Raw genomic sequence first — 18,899 nt, 5'->3', positions numbered from 1 at the left:
GAAAGCTGGGTGCAGGGCAGAGAGGCAGGCGGCCTAGGGCTGAGCCCTGGAGACACCCAACAACTGGAAAGGATTATGCGGAGGAGCCCCAGAGAGTCCCAGGAGCCTGGAGGACACCCGGGGGAGTGGAGTGGGGAAGGATGAGGGAAGGAGGTGTACAGGGAAGCAGCGAGGACGGGTTCCCGGGAACACTGCTGCCAGGTAGCGTAAGGGGAGGGCTGGTGGCAACTGGAGAGGTCCCTGTGGAGCGGTAGAGACGCAGTCTGGCTGGGGTTGGCTCCGGGGTGAGCAGGAGATGGGGAGGAGACAAGGCCTGTCGAACCACTGTTTGGAGGTGCCCAGCTGGAAACGCGGTGGTGTTGGGGGGAGTGAGGTCCCCCAGGAGTTTCAAAAGCAGCGTGGGAGGGGCTGGGAATGCGAGGGGAGAGGCGTGTAGCTGGGGCCCTGCCTTCTCTGTGTCCCCAGCAGCTCATCCTGCAGCCTAAAATGACCTGTGCAGCTTAGCCGGAGGGTTTGCTCCAGGTGCTTTCAATCAGGACAGTCGGGGGCAGAGTTCTGAACTTGACCTTGACCAGGACTCGCTTTCTTAGGGAACACAGGAGGGAGGAAGGGTGAGGGACACGGGAGAGTGACAGTGGTGACCAGCTGGATGCCCTGCCAGGCGAGAAGGGGAGAGGGCACCAGGCCAGACAGTGGATGCTGAAAGGTGACGGGTCAGTGGTCTGGAGTCCTCGCCAGCTGAGGACTTGCTGGAGTTCTGGTGCCCGAGGCAGTGAGCTGGCAGCTAGGCGGGCTGACCCTGAGTGCAGGGTTGAGGTTAAGGGTGAAAGGTGCAGGAGCTGGCAGGAAGGTACGACTCTGAGCACAGGACTGAGTGAGGCAGAGGGCAAATCCAATAGGAGAGGGGGTCGTGGCCGAGGGCGGTGCTGAGCCCGCTCACTCATCAAGCGCTGATCTCCAAATCTCCAAGGAAGAACCAAAGGGTGGTGGAGGGCGTGGCTTTGACCCAAGAGGCATGTGGGGAGTGGGGTGGGATGGCCCTGTGATCTACAAATGCCCTGCAGGTAAGGCAGGGTCTTGTCTGAGGACGCATTAATTGATTTCCCGATTTCAACCACCTCGCTCTGCAGTTAGCAACATGGGAGTGGAGGGAGCCAGGGTGCACTGGAAAATTTCCAAGAAGAGTCAACCTCTTCTGGTTGACTAGGGTAGGAAGGGCAGGACCAGCTCTAAGAGAACCAGCTCTCACAGCTGCCTGGAGGCATGCGGAGCTGACGTCCCCAGGAGCATCCATAGAGGATGGGGCCTGGTGCTCGGTGGCGTGAGGCCTGCCTCCCTCACTGTGTGAACCCTGGGCCTCCAGCAGGGCATCCTTGGAAGGTTCCTGCAGCCAAAGCATGCTCTTGCAGGAGGAGGGTCCAAGGAAGCTGTGCAGCGTCACACCCAGAAGTGTTTTGCCATGGTAGTTTTTCTTTTCTTTCTTTCTTTCTTCCTTTTATTTATTTGTTTGTTTGTTTTTGTACTAGGGATTGAACCTAGGGGTGCTTTACCACTGAGCTCCATCCAGACTTTTTTTTTTTTTTTGAGACAGGGTCTCACCAAATTACTTAGGGCCTTACTAAGTTGCCCAGACTGGCCTTAAACTTGCAATCCTCCTGCCTCAGCCTCCCAGGTGGTGCTCCATCACTTCCGGCTCCATGGTAGGGTTTCTGAGCCAATGGGGAGGCAGGTTGGGAAGGAGAGCCCCACCAGTGCCTTCGCTCTGTCTGTGGGGCGGCCGAGCTCTCAGGGCAGGGCTGGTAGAGAAGCGCCTGAAGCCCAGGCCCTGCACTTCTGCCTCCTGCTCCCAGGGTCAGTTGCACATGACTCACTCTTGGACACCCAGATCTGAGAGGCAGCCAAGGCAGGACTCTGGAGGGACTTTTAAACGATGTTTATTGTAAGGCAGAGTGTGGGCAGCGGCACCTCTTGTTCCGGATGCAGGCTTTAAACTTTCTGCACCCTCTGAAGTTCCTGGAGAAGGCACGCGCACCGGGAGGGGTTCCAGACCAGCCTGCGTGCTGCTGGGAGGGGGACCGTTTGGTTCTGCTCACACCAGGCCCCGCCTGCCTCCCACACATCCACAAACATACCTGGGCACGGGTTCCAGAGGAGTGGCGGCTGTGGCCAGTCTACCCAAGGCCAGGGTTAGGTGTGTCGACCTCAGACACCTCTTTAAAAAAATTACCCCTGTGATGCAGCTTCATGGAAAATAGTTCTGTGAAAGCACTTTGCTTGTTTTTATTTAATCTGATGAATATTTTAAATGGAAGCCAAAAAATTCTTTTAAAAACCACTCAAAGAATGTCTCTGTCTGCCTGTCTGTGGTGGTGTTTTGAAGTGTCTGGGAGAGGAAAATTGCTAAGAATCTTGAGGGAGTAGAGAAGAATGTTACTCTTCAGTGGGTGAGGCCGTTTTGTTTTTTTTTTTCAGGATCTGAGAGATGACAGTGAGTGGTGTCTCTGAGATGCTTGTGAGTGGTGTCCCCATTCCTTGCCCAGCAAGGACTAGAAAGAAAAAGTATATGGATGGGTGGATGGATAGATAGATAGACAGACAGACAAATAGATAAATGATAAATGGAGTGAGCGTCCCTTCCCTTACATGAGTAGCCAAGAGGATGTAAGTTTTCAGTTTCTAAACTCTTTCCCATACATATTTAAAATTACATTCTTATTTCACATTTCAGGATTACCTGTTCTCTAATAAATTCTAAGTCCCCACATCCTGACAATTGTCTTTACTCTGAAGGAATTATAGCTCCATTCTGCAGGAGGGAAACTGAGGCACAGAGGTGGAAAATGGCCGAATCACCCCACTCAGTGGTGGCGGAGACCAACCTGTGCCTCACCTACCTCTGGCTCCCTGGTGGAAATGAGCTGTGGCTGATAGGATGTCGGGTGGTTCATTATATAGAAAGAGAATTAGGACTCCCAATCTCATTAGTCATTAACCCTTCTGTTGAAGAGATTGGGATGTTGTGGTGGGAAAACCTTGGCACTCCCGGTGTTAGTAGGTGACCTGGGGAATCATTGAAAGCTTTAGAGCAGTGTTTGCAACGGCTGAGCAGCACCACTCAGGAGCTTTGAAAAATTCTGGTGCATAGGTCCCACCCAGAGATCCAGTTGGCCAGGACACAGACTTTTTCTGAGCCCCGAGTGACTCTGATGTCCTGCTGGTGTGGACGGCCCAGTGTCTCCTTTCTGCAAGGCCAGCTGCCTCCTCTAGTCTCTGGGAAGGATGGGAGGTAGGACACAGTGAAGGGAAAGGCACATTTATTGGAGGTGTAGTTTCTAGAATGTTCTCCTTAACGGATCAAATTGAGAGTCGCTGAGGGTGAAGGTGCCTTCCTCTGGTCCTTTTCGATGCTGTCCAGCACCTGGAAGCCCAGGATTTGCTCTAAATATCAAAAGGATCTTTGAAAGACAGATGGGGAGAAGGAAGGGGACCAGAGCCTTCTAACTTGTCTTCCTTCTCTTCTTGTGTTTCTGCTTCTATTCTGCTCCCTGTCACCTCCCCACTCTCTATCCCATTTCTGCATCTCCTCCGACCCTTGGATCCATTTTCCCGCCATCTTTGCTCACAGGAGGAAGCGCTCAATGGTGGACCACCCATGAAGGGATTAACAGAAGAAGTGAGTTTGTAGGAAGCCTGTGGGGGGCTGCTCATGGGGGTCCGTTATATATTTTGCCTTGTTTAAGAAATTTTTTAAAAATTTTTGTTTATTTATTAATTTTTTTGTACTGGGGATTGAACCCAGGGGCACTTAACCCCTGAGGCTCTTAACCCCTTAACATCCCCAGTCCTTTTTATATTTTATTCCAAGACAGAGTCTTGCAAAGTTGCTTAGAACCGTGCTAAGTTGCTGAGGCTGGCTTTGAACTTGTGATCCTCCTGCCTCAGCCTCTCCAGCCACTGGTGTGCACTACCATGACACACTTGTTTTATTTTTATGTTATACAGTCATTATATGCATACATCTGCACGGTGCACAAGAATTCAAACAGTAACAATAAAATCTCCCTTGGATCCTACCTCATTCCACTCCCTTGCCCTTCCCTAATATCAAATTGCTGAGTTAGTGACCTCACCTCTTTGATGTGTTTACTGACATATATATGATTTTCAGAAATATTTTATTTCAAAATCATGTATTGTAGCCCGTGGACATGTGGTTCAGTAACTCACAGTGTTCACCCAACCATCACCCTAGGGTGCTGCCAGCCTGTACATCTGCTGGCTTCTGTTTCCTGGCCGCCCTGGAGCCCGTGGTGTGGGTTTCTCCAAGTACCCCCTTGGTGCTGGCATCCAGTCTAATTTTCAATTCTCCTCTGGAGATACCCGGAACTTCAGTGCATACTGCTGGATGGACAGGCCTCTTTCTGTGCACATAAGAGGGTTTCTTTAGCTAGATACTGAGGAGTGGAATTAATTTTAATGACTATTGCCAAATTGCTCTCCAAAATGCTGCTCTGTTCACACTGCCACCAGCATGTTGGGACATCTTGCCATTTTAATTCACATCACGCTGATCTTTAGTGAGATTGAGCACTTTCAAATCTGACTGCCAGTCATTTTCTTTTTTTAAGTAGGTTAAAATTTATTTTACTTGTAGCTGGGTGCAGTGGCACATGCCTGTAATCCCAGGGACTGGACAGGCTGAGGCAGGAAAATCAAACGTTCAAGGCCAGCCTTGGCCACTTAGTGAGGCCCTGTCTCAAAATGAAATAAAAAGGGCTGGGAATGTAGCTCAGTGAGAAAGAACCCTTGAGTTCAATCCCTAGTCCAAAAAAAAAAAAAAATTCTTTTTAAATTTTACTTTAAAAGCAACAGTTAGAAAAACAGATTAATGAGAAAAGAAGTCCACTGTCATTTTATGATAAAAATTCATAGTTTTTGTGGATTATTCTTTCTTATACACCTTTTACAAAGTTGTGCTTCTAGCATACAGGTAAATTTCACCTTGCTTTTTATTTAGAATGATCTCCTTGACATTCTTGAGTGGTGGTTTCAGTGTAGTTGTTTAGATCTTCTATTATTCTGCCAGGTACCAAGTAGTAAAATATAATTAAAAGCTGATATTTATTCATTCAGGCTCCGTTGTAGGCTTTAAGGACAAAAATATAATTAAAAGCTGATATTTATTCATCCAGGCACAGTTGTAGGCTTTCAGGACAAAGTCATGAATGGAACCAGCCATGATCGCTGCCCTCCTAAGGCCTATCTTTGGTGGGGGAAAACAGGATATGGGATGTTAAAGGTGAAATATTTATGACCCAGGCAGCTGGGCTGTTGGAAGATTTGAAGGAGGTGAGGAAGTGAGGCTGCTTGGGGAGGAGTAATCCAAAAATATCTTAAATTGCATTAAAAAAAATCACAATAAAAATACAAAGAATTTTTGCATGTCCTTCATCCAGTGTCCCCGATTGTCAATATTTTTCCAAATTCTTGTATGTGCATGTTCCATGTCTCTCTCTGTCTCTCTTTATATATATATATATATATATATACACACACATACACACATACACACACACACACACACACACACACACACAAGCCACAAGCTTGTATTTATGGATTTCTCTGAACCATTTGGGAGTAAGTTGCGGATATTACCCCCCTTTATCCCTAAATGCTTCAATGTGTGTTTCCTAAGAGCAAGGGTTTTCTCTTACATAATCATACCATGGGAAATAAACGTTGATACAAAACTATCATTTAATCTATGAATCTTATATTTCACCAATTCCCCAATCAGATCCTTTATTTGAAAAAAAAAGTCCCCACTGGGACCTTGGTGGACTCCAGACCACACATTGCATTCAGTGCCGCCGTTTTCCCTGGCCCTGAAGAAAACCTATTCAGCCCCTTGCTCATTCTGCCATGTGTGGGCCTGGACAAGGCGCTCGCCCTGCTGTGCCTCCGCCCCCCATTGGCCTAGAGGAGAGAGTAAGAGCCCTGGGGGCTATGAGGAGGAAATGTTAATCAGTGTCACAGCCTGGAAGGGGCTGGACTTAGCTGGGAACTCTGTGTGTCCAGCCAGGGGTCCTTGGCTACACCTGCTGCCCGTGGCCTCTCACTTGTCTTCTTTCTTGCTCGTGATTTCTAGTGTCACATACACAGAAGTTCAAATGTTGCTCTAGTTTGAACTTGATTCTCAGATCTTGATCAACTTGGAATGTTCTTTCCTTGGATCTTGCAAGGAGGACACCTAGAGGAGATTTTCTGTTAGTGGCTGGCCGCTGGCTCAGTTCCATGGGGTTATTGATGAGTCTCTCCTTTCCCTAGTTTAAAGTGCTCTCCTTATCGTGTTCCCAGTTCCCGTTGTTCGTTAATTGGCTTCTAGGTGCAGGGTCATCAGCCCGTCTGTTTTTCTGTTCCTGTGCTGATGCACCAGGTGATGTGGCTCTCCTGTGACGTGGCCTTTGATATCTGTACCTGGGGGAATTTTAGACTCTTGCTCCTCCTCCTACTGTGACCCCCTCCTCCCCAGCATCTGCTCAAGACTATTGCCAACCTGAAATGACTGATTGTAATTTTATTAACTGTGAAATTTTAAAATGTACAGATGAGAGTAGAGAATCATCAAATAAACATCCATTTTGAGTTCAGAATAAATACCTGTACTCATAACGTTTATTAAAACTTAACTTTGTGTCTTGTTTGCTCTGGACTTTTAAATCAAGATAGATATTATCAGCAATGGTTGAGACCCTGAAACCACTTCTGTGGATTCATTGTGAACTGTTCCCATATAGAAAAATTTCCCACCGTCCTGCCTCTCTGGGCTGGATGACCCTTGCGAGTAAGACACACCGTCCCCCTCAGAGGACGTGGCCAGAACCAAGGCTGCAGCTTGTGAGCCTGTTGCCGTCAAGGAGAAGTGCTCTCCTGCCCCTGCTCTCAGGCCTGGCCTGGGCTCCCTCGTCTCTGAGAACCCTGGGCTTCTGCCTTCCTCCTCTCATGGCCCTGCAGAGAGCCTGGCCTTCCTCCTCCCCACTGCACATCCCCACCTCTGCTTGCCTTGCTGCTGGTTGACGTATCCTGCCCCTCCTGCGAGGAACACGCTTTACTGTGGGAGACTTTGGTGAGCAAATGTAAAGTGCAGTCACAGCAGAGCTGTCTTGCTGGAGCTTGGAGCTGCTCTGGGTGGGCTCACCAAGGGGGGCGAGGTTGCAGGCACACTGGCTGCATGCTTGTCACCCTTCGAGGGGCAGGCTGACCCCAGAAGGAGCTGTGCCCGACCTCTCTATAGGATGTCACACAGTGCTGCACATCAGCACTGTTGTTGAAGTGTTTGGAACACCTAGAAAGGGAAAGACTTTATCTGAGAGGCCATCCTGGGATGGGACAGCAATAGCCACCTTATTCCTTGGCCAGACTTCAGCTGGAGACGAAAACTACTCCAATGGGTAAAGCAGAGGGACTTTCACAGTAGTGCAAGCTACACAGACACACATGTAGCCATTTATGTGCATACATATGTGTCAATCCAAAATGTGTATGTACACATCATTATATGTCTGTCTGCATAGTGGATACATGTACGTGTATTCATACATATTTCCTTTTTGTTTTGAATTTTTTTTTTAGACTGACAGCCAAAGTGCAGAACAGTCCCAAATGTTCCCTGTAACACAACTTCTAATATGAACCTCTTACATGACCATGGTACAATGATCAGCACTAAGAAATTAACAGTGGTACAATGGTGTTAACTAGAGGTTTTATTCATAGTTCATTGGTTTTGCCACTAACATCCTTTCTCCCTTTCAAGATCCAAATTTGCATTTAGTTGTCATGTGCCCTTATTCTCCTCCAATCCAATACTATCTTGGTCTTTCCTTTTCTTTCACAACCCTGATACATTTGTTATGCACCGGTCACTGATTCTGTGGGAAGTTCATTAATTTGGGTTTCCTGGTGTTTCTCATGATTACATTGAGATTGTGCATTTTGAGTACAAATACCTTAAAAGTGATATGCCCTCCCCCTCCACACCATATTAGGAAGCCCAGGATGATAACATACTTTATTTTCTCCCTTGGTTAAAGTGATGACTGATAGGTTTCTTGTCTTTCAATGAATAAATGTTGAGGGGGAAGATATTTTGAGACTGGAATTATCCAAACAGAGAGAATTTAATCCAGAGAATTAGCTACCCAGAGGGTAAACACGCTAAGAAGCTAAACTACCAGAAATTAGCACCCACAGGTAGCTGTTATCACCCCTTCCTGTGAGGCACAAGGAAGAGATGGTGTCACCAGAACCAGGCCCAGAGTTAAGCATCCAAGCCTGTTAGGTGAAGGCTGGAACCGTGGAAGAGACCCAGGCACGGCTAGCAATGCCATCTGATGCAGAGACGGAGACAGAGCCTGCCCTGGCTTCTCCCTTCTTCCTGTACAAAGGTTTGGCCCAGCCAGAAGCAGCTGACAGGAGCCTGGGAAGGTCAGCTCCCTGCCCTAGGGACAGGGATGGGCAAGAAGTGGATCTGCCGCCTTTGCCGTCTCTTTAGAGCTGTGTTGTTCAATACGGGCGCCGCTGGCCACATGCAGCCCTTAAAATGTGTCTCATCCAAACTCGTGTGCTGAGTGGATTTCAAAACCTTTGTGTGGAAAGAGGACTGCAAACTATTTCATTACTGATTTTTTTTTATTGATTACCTGTTGGAGTGATACGTGGGGCTAAGTAAAATATACTCTTTAACTTTGCCTCTCTTTTAACCATCTGGCTACTAGAACGTGTACTAGGTCTGCGGCTCCTATTTGTGGCTCTCGTTTCATTTTGTTTGGAAGGTGCTGCTCTAGAGCACACTTGAACTCAGTCTCCTTTGTCAGCATCATACTTAAAGGTCTGTCCTGTACAAAGGTCGGGTCCTTGATCCACTGTCTGGAGAGGGTGCCTGGACAAGGTTTTAGAAAACCAGGGCTTTGTTGGTGACAAGTCTCCCACGCTCAGTTTTGATCAGAAGCTCAGATCTGTAGGGACTGAGCTCCCTCTGCATTTTATGCGTGGAGAGTGTGTAGAGTAAGGTCAGTGTTCAGCAGCACTGGAGAGATGAGCCTACATTTAATGCCACCTTTAATGCCACCGTGTGGCTGGATTGCCCTTGTGGGAGGAGCCTCCTACCCCTGTGAGGTGATGCCGACATAGTATTTTACAGCTCCCAAAGTACCTTTGCCTCAACCTTGCAGGATGTCCAGCTTTGCTGTCCCCATTTGTGGATGACAAAATGACCCGTGGGTGATCAGAGGAGTTTCAGTGGCTCTCAAACTCCTGGTGCCTCACTTGGAGAGCTTGTCAGAATGCTGGTCCTTGGACCTCACAGGGTCCAATTCAGTGGGTGGATGGTGAGGCCCAGGGTCCCCTGCAGAGCAGACTTCGGGGACGTTCATGCAGGTGGTTGTCAGATCCCACTCGGGGATGCTCAAGCCCAGCTTCTGATGGCCAGTCTGGGGCTCCCCTCCCTAATGCCAAGTCTGTTGTCTTTGGAGCTGGGTATGGAGAAGGATGTGGAATGTGCAATAGGCCACCTTGGAGGGGAAGGATTTGCCATTGAAAATGCCAAGTTGGATTTCCTACAGGCTCCGAGGCCAAGGGGCAGGGACACATGGTGGTGGGGGGTGGACAGAGTGGGGTGAGCCTGTCTGTTCTGCCGTCACCGACCCCTCCTTTCTGTTCTGCAGTGGACAGCGGATTGCAGCGAGCAGCTCAACAGCAGCTGCTCCTTCTCCAGAGGGCGAGCCCCGCCGCAGCAGGTAGGGAACCATCCCGAGCTCCTCCTGGGGTTGACACATGTCTTGTTGGTCTGGGCTTGGCCCGGTGGCTCCTGAGAGGTGGGAGCCCCCGTTCCCTGGCCCTGGTGAAGCGCCTCTCCCACTAACACGTTGATTCCTAAGGTTCCTTTTAACACATCTGGAAACAACCTAGATGTCCACAGAGAGGAGGGTGGCGATGCTCAGTGACATGTCTTTGCAGTGGGAGATTTTGCAATTTGTGAATGGATGAAGCGGAGGTGCACGTGGTGACAATGGCAGAGCCCCCAAAACACCAGGACTCAGAATTTGAGTGTTGGCTGGGCTCTTGGGAGACCCTTCTGCCCCAGGTCTGCCGGGGCTGTGGGGAGTGAGGAACTTGAGGGAGAAGCTCGGAGGCCTGTCGTCTCCCCCAGCCCACAACAGTCCTGGGCCAGACTGGAGCCGCTTCCCAGGTCCGTGGGGAGGGGGAGTGGGGGTCCTGGGTGGCTGTGTGGCTGGAGGGAAGGGAAGCAGCTGGTCTTTGACAGCCACCCTGGTGACACTCTGGTCCTCACACCTTCTGGTGGCCCAGCTGGTCTCCTATGGGAGACTGTGAGGTTAGAACTTGAAAGAGCCTCTTGCCCCCAGCCCCCGCCCAGCTTCAGACTCCACCTTCCCAGAAAGCTGAGGCCACCTCACGGCTGCCACAGCCCCGAGGGCACAGGTGATGCAGGGACACGGGTTCCAGCCCACTGGCTTGGTCCAGCCTCAGTCTTCGTGCTCCTGAAGCCAGGTCTTCTCCATTCTGCTCGGGGGCCTCAGTTCTGGGTCTCCCTTGGGCTGCAGGGCGCTGCTCCCCGTGGGGCCCTCCATCCTCCCTGCCCTGCCGTCCTCTCTCATCCTGAGGTCTGTGATGTGTGTCGCTGGTGTCCTAGGGCAGAGGTCATAAGAACGGCCCTGGAGAGGAGGCCGGGGGCCCAGCGTTTGGGGTTTTGCTGTGCCGCAAATTTGGTGGCAAGTCCTTCCTCCTCAGATGTCAGAGGACTCCTGGCCTCTGAAGGTCCTTCTAGCATCTCCATGCCACTTGCAGATGAGAAAACTGAGGCCGAGGAGCCTGGTCTTGTCTGCTCCGTGCCACGGGGCGTCTTTACCCTGGCCTACTACAGTGGAAAGGTGTTTTGTCTCGCTTCCTCCTTGGCCAGAGTCCGTGACCCTCACTGAGGCCCCGAGCTCTTGCCCAAGGCTTGCACATGAGTCTCTGCCCTGCACTCTGGGGTGCCCCGTAGGATGGTCCTTAACACTTGAGCAGCAAAGTGAGCTTGGATGTGGGGACTCCAGTACCAGAGAGGGCTGTGGGGCGGGGTCGGAGCCCTGGAATGGAGAACAGGAGAGGCTGGTCAGTGAGCGCTCTCTGTTATTGGGTCAGTAGGTGTCTGGTTTGGGGATTTTCTGGTATGTGGTCTTTTTTCTCTTCCCTTTATCATCTTTTCTGGGCCACCTCCCCACCCTTTCCCTCTGGTCCCAGCACTCCTGACAGGGTCCTCAGGAGCTGAGACAAGGTCCTGTTCCCACCCACCCCTCAGCTGCACCCCTCCCTTCTGAGTGGTCCTTGCTGGGCCTATTTCAGCCACCCAGAGGAGGGTCGAGCCAGGCCGAGGGGGCAGGGCTGGGATGGGCTGCTCCGAGCAGGGGTTATGAGTGGGCTCTTCCATGCCCCAAGCCTCTGGCACTGCAAGGACCAGCTGGCCCCAATCCCACCTCTGGGAAGCAGCCCAAGAGCTTTGGGGTGAGCAGCTCTGCAAAATGAAGTGTCACTGAATGTAAAGATGAAAACATAAAAAGCACATATTAGGTCCTTTATTGGCAGGTGGAGCTGAGACCTAGGCTCACTGTGGAGGAGGAACGCCCGGCTGGAGAAGCTGGGGTCTCTGAATGTCAACCTACCCATTCCCTGACATGCCCAGAGACAAGGGCTTCTTGGGAGGGGCCCCCACAGGCCATGAGGCCACTGGCATTCCCACTACCCGTGACCTGTCCCATCATCTAATCATCTCAGGGGGAGAAAGTGCAGGAGTGGCCTAGGCCCCCAGGGACACTCCTGTGCAGCCACGGGGCTTGTGCTTGGTTGGTCTCAGGGCCGGGGCCTGCAGTTTCTGCGTTTGGAGAGTGGGAGGAAAGCTGGAAATGCTGTGTCCTGGGTCCAGCTGTCACCCACTGTGCCGTGCGGCGTGGGAAGCTGCTTGGAGCCTAGGACATATGCAAAGGCTGGGAGGCTCAGGACATTTATAGGTGGGATTTCTAAGAGTGTCATTGAGCAGCAGGGGCCTGGTGCTGGGCCCAGACAGGCTTGGTGCCATGCTCTGCCTTCAGGGGCCTCACCCTGAGTTAGAAGGATGAGACCCAGGGGTGAAAGAATGCCCCGCACAGAGCAGGAGATGCAGGAGTCTGCAGGGTGGCCTGGAGGTCAGAAACTAGAGGTCAGAGACCAGGCAGGCTGCACAGGGAGATGAGAAGAGCCACACCCCCTGACGGCGGCCTCAGTGGGGATCATCCTGCCTGGGGAGGCACAGCGTCTGGCCCCAATAGAAACGAGGTCTCCTGAGGTCAGAAGTGCCTTGTTTCAGGGACAAGAGGCCTGATGTTTAGACATCAGGGACTGAATTAATCAGCCGCAGCATTAGGACAGCATGGACCAGATGGAAGCTGGTTTCTTTGTTGCCATTTGCCTGGATGACATGGCAGTTGTACAGCACGGGCCACCTTCCTTCCTTTGCATTGCTCTGTCCTCTCCAGGGTGTTGCCTGGTCCATGGACCAAGCTCCTGCCCATGTCCATGCACTGACCAATGGTCTCATCCCCAGGACATCTGACTGCCCTGCTATGGAGCTGCTGTCTCCTGAAGCCCTCTGGGGAGGGATCAGAGCTGGGCAGCATCCTGTGCATGGCCGAGCCACCAAGAAAGTTCCCAGGTAGCTGGTCCGTGACAGCTGGCCTGGTGCATCCATCTTGCAGAGTTCCTCAGCTGGAGAGAGACTTAGGGAGCTTCCTGCTCTACAGTGCACTGCCAGGTGTGGCTCTGGCCATCCATCCTCCAAGACTCTCTTCAGTCTGGCCACTAGAGGCTAGAGCATGGGACCAGCTCATGGGGACAACCTGTCCCCAAAAATACACCCAACTTCTCACTGCACAACCCTCCACCCCTGCCCCAAGCAGACACCCTCGCACTAACTCACCTCACAGACAGTGCTCAGCAGCTGGTCAACCCCAAGATGGGAGCGAGGGCTGCTTCCATCCCCATCACCCCTGGCCTAGAGACACCCCCATATTAGGCACTCAAAAGAGATGCTCAAGATTGGCACAGGCCAGGCCGCACTGCCATTTCCTGGTGGGCCCTTTCCTCGGTTGCACCAACTCTAATGATCTTTCTGGGGCCATTAGGGTCACTGGGTTCCTCTACTCACCCTCACGTATCCATGGGAGAGAATTTATTGAGGGAGAAAACTGAGGCTAAGCCAAGACAGGGGTGTCTGGCTGCCCTGGTGCCCCCCACTGCCCCGCCTTGGCCATGCATGTCCAGGCAAGCGGACATTGGGGGAGAATGGAGTCCTGCCCTCTGCTCTGACCAGGTGTGACAACATGGTGTGGGGGAGGGGTGAGTCATGGGCTGGGATGGCGTCCCTATCTGCAGTGGCCTCCTGTCCTCATTCTTTGTTATTTCCACTAATGTCTTAAAGAAAAAAAAAAATTCTTTCGGAGCCACCAGAGAGCAATAGTAGGTTGAGGTCCCATAAATGGGAGGAAGGGAACCCAAAGAGTCCAGGACAAAAATGATGGGCCATGGACAGTCCAGAAAGTGGGGTTCACCTGAACCTGCATTGTCTGGCATCCTGGCAGCCTTAGCCCCACAGACCCGTCCATCCGCTCGTCATTGGCTAGGAGGTTGGCAGAGTTGCCAGCCTCTGATGGTAACGGGGACTGTGCGTAGGTGGGTGAGAGAAGGCACTGGAAATGAGAGTGCACCCAGCAGAGCACTTAGGACATCCGCCAGGGCGATGGCCGGGATTTAGACTTCAAGAAAGAAACTGCAGGCAGATGAGAGGCTGGGGTCAGGAGGGAGCAGCTCTTGTCCACCTGCAAAGAGGTGCCAAGGAAGGAAACAAATGTGCATGACAGCAGCAGAGCCTCTAATTAGACCTTGAGAAGGACATACTGATAAAGGCTATGCGCCAGGTGATGGAATCTTTGCTGGGAAACTGACGGGCGTGGCTTCTCACAGCGTTCACACGAGGCCCTGGGAAAGATGGGGGAGTGTGAGAAATGACGGTCTTGGCTGTCATTTCCCCACCCTCCCTGGGAAGATAAGTGTGGGGTACTCTATCATGACAGTGAAGGAGCCTTGTCCCCAGGGCTGGGGAAACCAGATGTTGACCCAGGAGTGACACTGATTCCAAGCACCTCTGCAACAGAGTGAGATGCTAAGCTTTTCCAGAAGTTTCTTTGATGATCTGCATTCTGAGTCTCCATGAAATGCCCAACTGGGACCAAATGGCTGTAGGAAGAAGCACCAGATCTGCATCTTTCCTGATTTCTCTGTCCCTCCCCCACCCCAGACCTGTGTCAACCTGCAGGCTAGTTGGGCAGTGCCAGCAGAGACTGGCTCAGGGGGCGGCAAGTGGCAGGAGAGCCTCAGATTCACTGATGACCACTGGCTCCAGGACAGCTACTGGAAGGTCCTTTCTGCCTGTCATCCTGCTGCTCTCCAGTAATTATGAGATTTGATTCAGTGCCGATTTTAAAAATTGTTTGTATAGTTGATACCTCAGTAAAAGTGCCTCGATTTTCAAGCAACTTCTGTGGATATGTAAGAAATGTCAAGTATAAATTCATGGCACTGCTCTCTGTTCAGTCCGTGTTTACTGAGCACCTGCTGTGAGCTCAGCAGACACATATGAGCCGGAACTTTCTAGATCATTGTTTGTAAAGGAGATTCATTAATATGAAATGGGATAGATGTGGACGTGTTAAATCCCCCAAAGAGATGTCGTCTTAAGCACAGGAACTGCAGTCCTTCCGTCCCCTTTTGGAAGGACTTGAGACTTGTACTGTGCCCTTGGGAGAGGGTAGGATGTTTGACCGGCTGGAAGGGAGAAGAGGAAGAGAGAAGAACTTATCCAGGACTCGAAGCTGGGCATGAGGACAACAGTTCAGGGAGACCACAGCTAGGTTAGATGGCTCCTGTCTCGTGTTCCTCGAGTGGTGGGGGAGGAAATGGTGAGTGTAGGGGTATCTGCAGGCCAGGCTGAGGTGTTGACTGCTCTCCAGCCCAGCTCCAGTGTGTGTACCTGGCGTATTTTATATTTTTCTGCAGAGTTCCATACTGATAATGTCCGGGTCCAGTATCAGGCAACATGGCCTAATGCTCCTAAATCTCAGGAACTTTAAACCCTGATATCAGGACCCAGATGGGTGGAGCACTTGCCATTTTAGCCCGTCACCGTGACAGAGGGAAAAGAGCTTGGAGGATCTTGCACAGGCGGTCCACACTAGACCTAGGGGCAGTACAGGTCACTCCCACTCTCTGATGTCCAGAAGGAGGTGCGTGGCCTCCGCCAACCACAGCACACTAAGACGTGCAGCCCGGCTGTGCGCCTGGAAGGAAAAAACCCCATTCCTGACTAGTTGGTAGCTGACTAGAATGAGCCACATGCCCCGTGTCTAGGAGGGTTTGCAGAGGCCAGGCCTGACCTCCTCCCCTTCTCCTCCACTGCATTGTGCCCACAGCTGAGCCGGTGTCCAGCGAACTCTGAAGACATTCTGGCTTCCCAGAAGGCAAGAAGCCTGGCATCCACTGGACCCAGCTTCCCAGCTCAGGAGCCCCTCACATGGCTCTCAAGCGGCTGGATGGTTCCGTCAGGGGAGCTCACTGCTTCAAAAGGCCTCTCAAACACCGTTAGGCAGCTCCGCTGAGAAACTTCAGCCTTTGATCAGACTCAGAACAGCTCACAACTGCCGCTGAAGGGTTGGTTCTATTCCTTGGCCCCGGGCTATTCAGTCTCTTATCTGGTTGCCCCTCACAGAAAGTCTCTTCAAGCTAAATGTCCTCATTCCTGCGTGAGGGAATTCCTGGGTCCCGGTTGGCTCATCCTGTGCGTGTGCAGGTCCTCAGGCCGCCCCGGCTGTGCTGGGGAGAGGTGGGGTGGTGAGGGAGGCAGGCCTGCTTCCTGGCTGTGTGGAGGCCGGAGTGGGGAGGACGGGTGCTTCAGCCACAGTGCTGAGGAAGCCTGGGACATGACACAAGGGTCCTATCCCCTGCTGGGTCACTGGCCCAGGAGCACTAAGTGTGTGCTGTACCCCCGCCCTCCCCAGACAGGCCTCCCAGAACTGGACACAGCAACCTCTGCTGCTGCTCAGCATGTGGGCCTCGCTTTCTCAGAAAATGCCCTCTACCCTGGTCCTCAAGGTGCCCTCTGGATCCAGCTCACTTGGAGAAACTGGCCACAATGCCACCCATCAGTACTGGCTGTTAGAGGGAGAGCGGTCAGCTGCTGTCCATTCATTCAGCCACCCACTAGGGGCCTGTGTGTACCGCAGGGAGGGGGATAAGCAGGCACCAGGGGCCGGGCACCATGCTGTTGTGGAGGCAGCTCTGTGCTGGGGGTCAGGAGACACAGGCCCAGCCTGGACTGTGCCTCATTTATAATTTAGTCATGGACGCAGCAGCCTTCTCTCCCCTCGTAAAAATGGCGAGAAAAACTAGACTGAAGGTCATGCAGATGTTAAAAATACAGACCCGCAGTTCTGCTTCTGGGACCACGGAGAAGGAATTCTTTTCTGTATTTCTTTTCTGTATTCCTTTCTGCCGCACACAATTAACAACTCTGCACATTTGAAATAGCACACAAACCAGAAGACTCTGGAAGTTAGAAAGGGAAGGCAGGCAGCCTGGTCCAGAAATGCCCACGGACTCCGGCAAAGAAGTCCCAATAAAAGTCTGCTTTCTCCAGGCAAAGGATAGGAAAAGAGTAATGTGGCAAGGTAGAAAAAACCTCTGGACTGTAATTGCTGCTCCAGGAGACACCCCAGGAAACTCTGGGGCCCCTGCCCCACCAGCCAGCCAAGACCAGTCGGAGCCCGATTCTACCGATTCTCCCAGGCCAGGCTGGAATGAAGCGCCCCACGCCCACAGGGCCCTGTCAGAGCAGCAGCCTTCACTACTGCCATCTGGTGAGGAGGCTCCCTACAGCACCCCCTGGTGGCACTGAGACTGTAGGGAACCTGAGCTTGCCTCCCATGGTGGCCGGGAGGCCTCCTCCTTTATATGCTGGGTGGGAGACTGAAGTGCCAAGAGGTGTAATTGTGTTGCTCTGTGACAATGAGGCCAACCCCACCGTGGGGTCTGGAGACCCATTAGGACCTGGAACACCCACCTCCACCTGGTAGTCATACAAGTACCCTCCATGGCATCAGAGCAGGCAGGTGGGTGACAGGGCCTGCCACCTCAGTCGCAAGGCTGAGTCCTCTTCCGTTTGTCTCCGCTGGAGTGGTATCATAAAAACCAGTTAAAACAGAAGTTTAACTGTGATTCAGACTCGTAGCATGAAAATGTCCTAGTTTCCATGGAAAGTCGTTTGTCCTACCAAAAATCAGATTTCAAGCGGAAAGAAAAAGACAGTCGATCGATGCCAACACTGAGATGCTGGACTGAACTTCATTGGAATTAAACTTTTGCCCTCGAGTTACCGTCTGGGGTGCTGGGTTTGTTGTCTCCGTTTGGCAAAGAACTGAAGAACAGGACCGAGATAGCGAGCAAACAGCAAGTTTATCGTAAAAGTGACAGAAGTAGACTTTTCTGAAGAGAAGGGGCCCCAGAGCTGGGAACCAGGTGGGGGAGTTCAGGCTTGTTCTTGTTCCAGTTTCTGCAGTTTCCTTATCTCCTCCCCTGTCCATGCTGTCCTCACCATTATGGAGTAGTGCCCCCTCTGGCCACGCATCTGTGTTAGTGTTTCTGTTGGGTCCCCTCTTAGGAGCACAGGTAGAGAAGTGTCTGTCTGATGGGGTCCCCCACCTGTGTCATGAGCACTTTTGTCAACCAGGAAATTGCCCTCATCAGAAGACCCATCCATGCTCCCTTGGTCTGGCCCGGCCCTGACCTCCTCACCCCCACCTCGACCTGGCTGCCTAAGCCCTTCTACATCTCCCTCACCCGGAAAGACCATAGTAAGAGGATAAAAAGCCAAGCTGTAGAAAGGGAGAAAATATTTGCAAAACACATAACTGATAAAGGACTGCAGTCCCAGTCCCAGGAACTCTCAAAATTCATCATTAAAAATAATCCAGTTAGAAAATGGACAAAATACACGAAGAGAGATTTTTTCACTAAAGAGGATAAACAGATGGCAAATAAACACACGGAAGGATATGCAACACCATTAGTCATTCGGGAAATACAAATTAAAACCACAGTGAGATATTGCTACGCTCTTATCAGGATGGTGAAAGTGACATACATACAGACCTACAATAACAGCCCTGAGTGCTGGTGAGAATGCAGAGAAACGGGACCACTCATCCGGGCCTAGTGGGGACGTCAAATGGTAGAGCCATTCTGGAAAACAGTTTGTCAGGTTCATTAAAAACCAAAAATGAAACCTGCAAGGAGCATATGATCCAGCAATTGTACTCCTGGGTGTTTATCCCAGAGAAATGAAAACTTCTGTTCACACAGAAACCTGTCCTTAAATGTTTAGAGCAGTTTTATTTTGCAAAAGCAGAAGACTGGAAGCTATTGCTGCTGTTCAGCAGGTGAGTGGTAAAACCCGGGGTGGCACTAGGTGATAGACAGGGATGACCTTGGGCAGGCGGCAACCTGGTTGAATCTGCAGACCATTGTGCTGATTGAAAACAAAGCTAGTCCTCAAAAGTCACACGCTCTGATTCCATTTATATATTGTGCTTTAAATGTCCAAATGATAAAAATGGGGAGCAGACTAGTGGTTGCCAGGGATTAGGGAAAGGGGAGAAGTGGGCGTGGCTTAAGAGGACAATGGGAGGAGCCTTAGAGAATAGGACTGTGTGGAAATGGGAGACTTGACCGTCCCCATTATTTCATCAAAAGCTGGC

At 51.4% G+C, this 18,899-nt stretch overlaps 1 protein-coding gene across 3 annotated transcripts in view; it reads left to right on the top strand.

Annotated features, from left to right (window-relative positions):
• The window catches only part of Ctif (cap binding complex dependent translation initiation factor), a 262,414-nt gene that overhangs the window by 59,132 nt on the left and 184,383 nt on the right, over positions 1-18,899 (top strand). For all 3 annotated transcript variants that reach the window (XM_026393788.2, XM_026393787.2, XM_077792243.1), the window contains 2 exons: positions 3,626-3,673; positions 9,729-9,800. In XM_026393788.2, the coding sequence (XP_026249573.1) occupies positions 3,626-3,673; positions 9,729-9,800 (120 nt within the window). The remainder of the gene's footprint in view (positions 1-3,625; positions 3,674-9,728; positions 9,801-18,899) is intronic.

This window comes from Urocitellus parryii, chromosome 13 (genome assembly GCF_045843805.1).
Source record: "Urocitellus parryii isolate mUroPar1 chromosome 13, mUroPar1.hap1, whole genome shotgun sequence".
In the NCBI taxonomy this organism is placed as follows: domain Eukaryota; kingdom Metazoa; phylum Chordata; class Mammalia; order Rodentia; family Sciuridae; genus Urocitellus; species Urocitellus parryii.
This window is presented reverse-complemented; position numbering and strand designations above follow the sequence as displayed.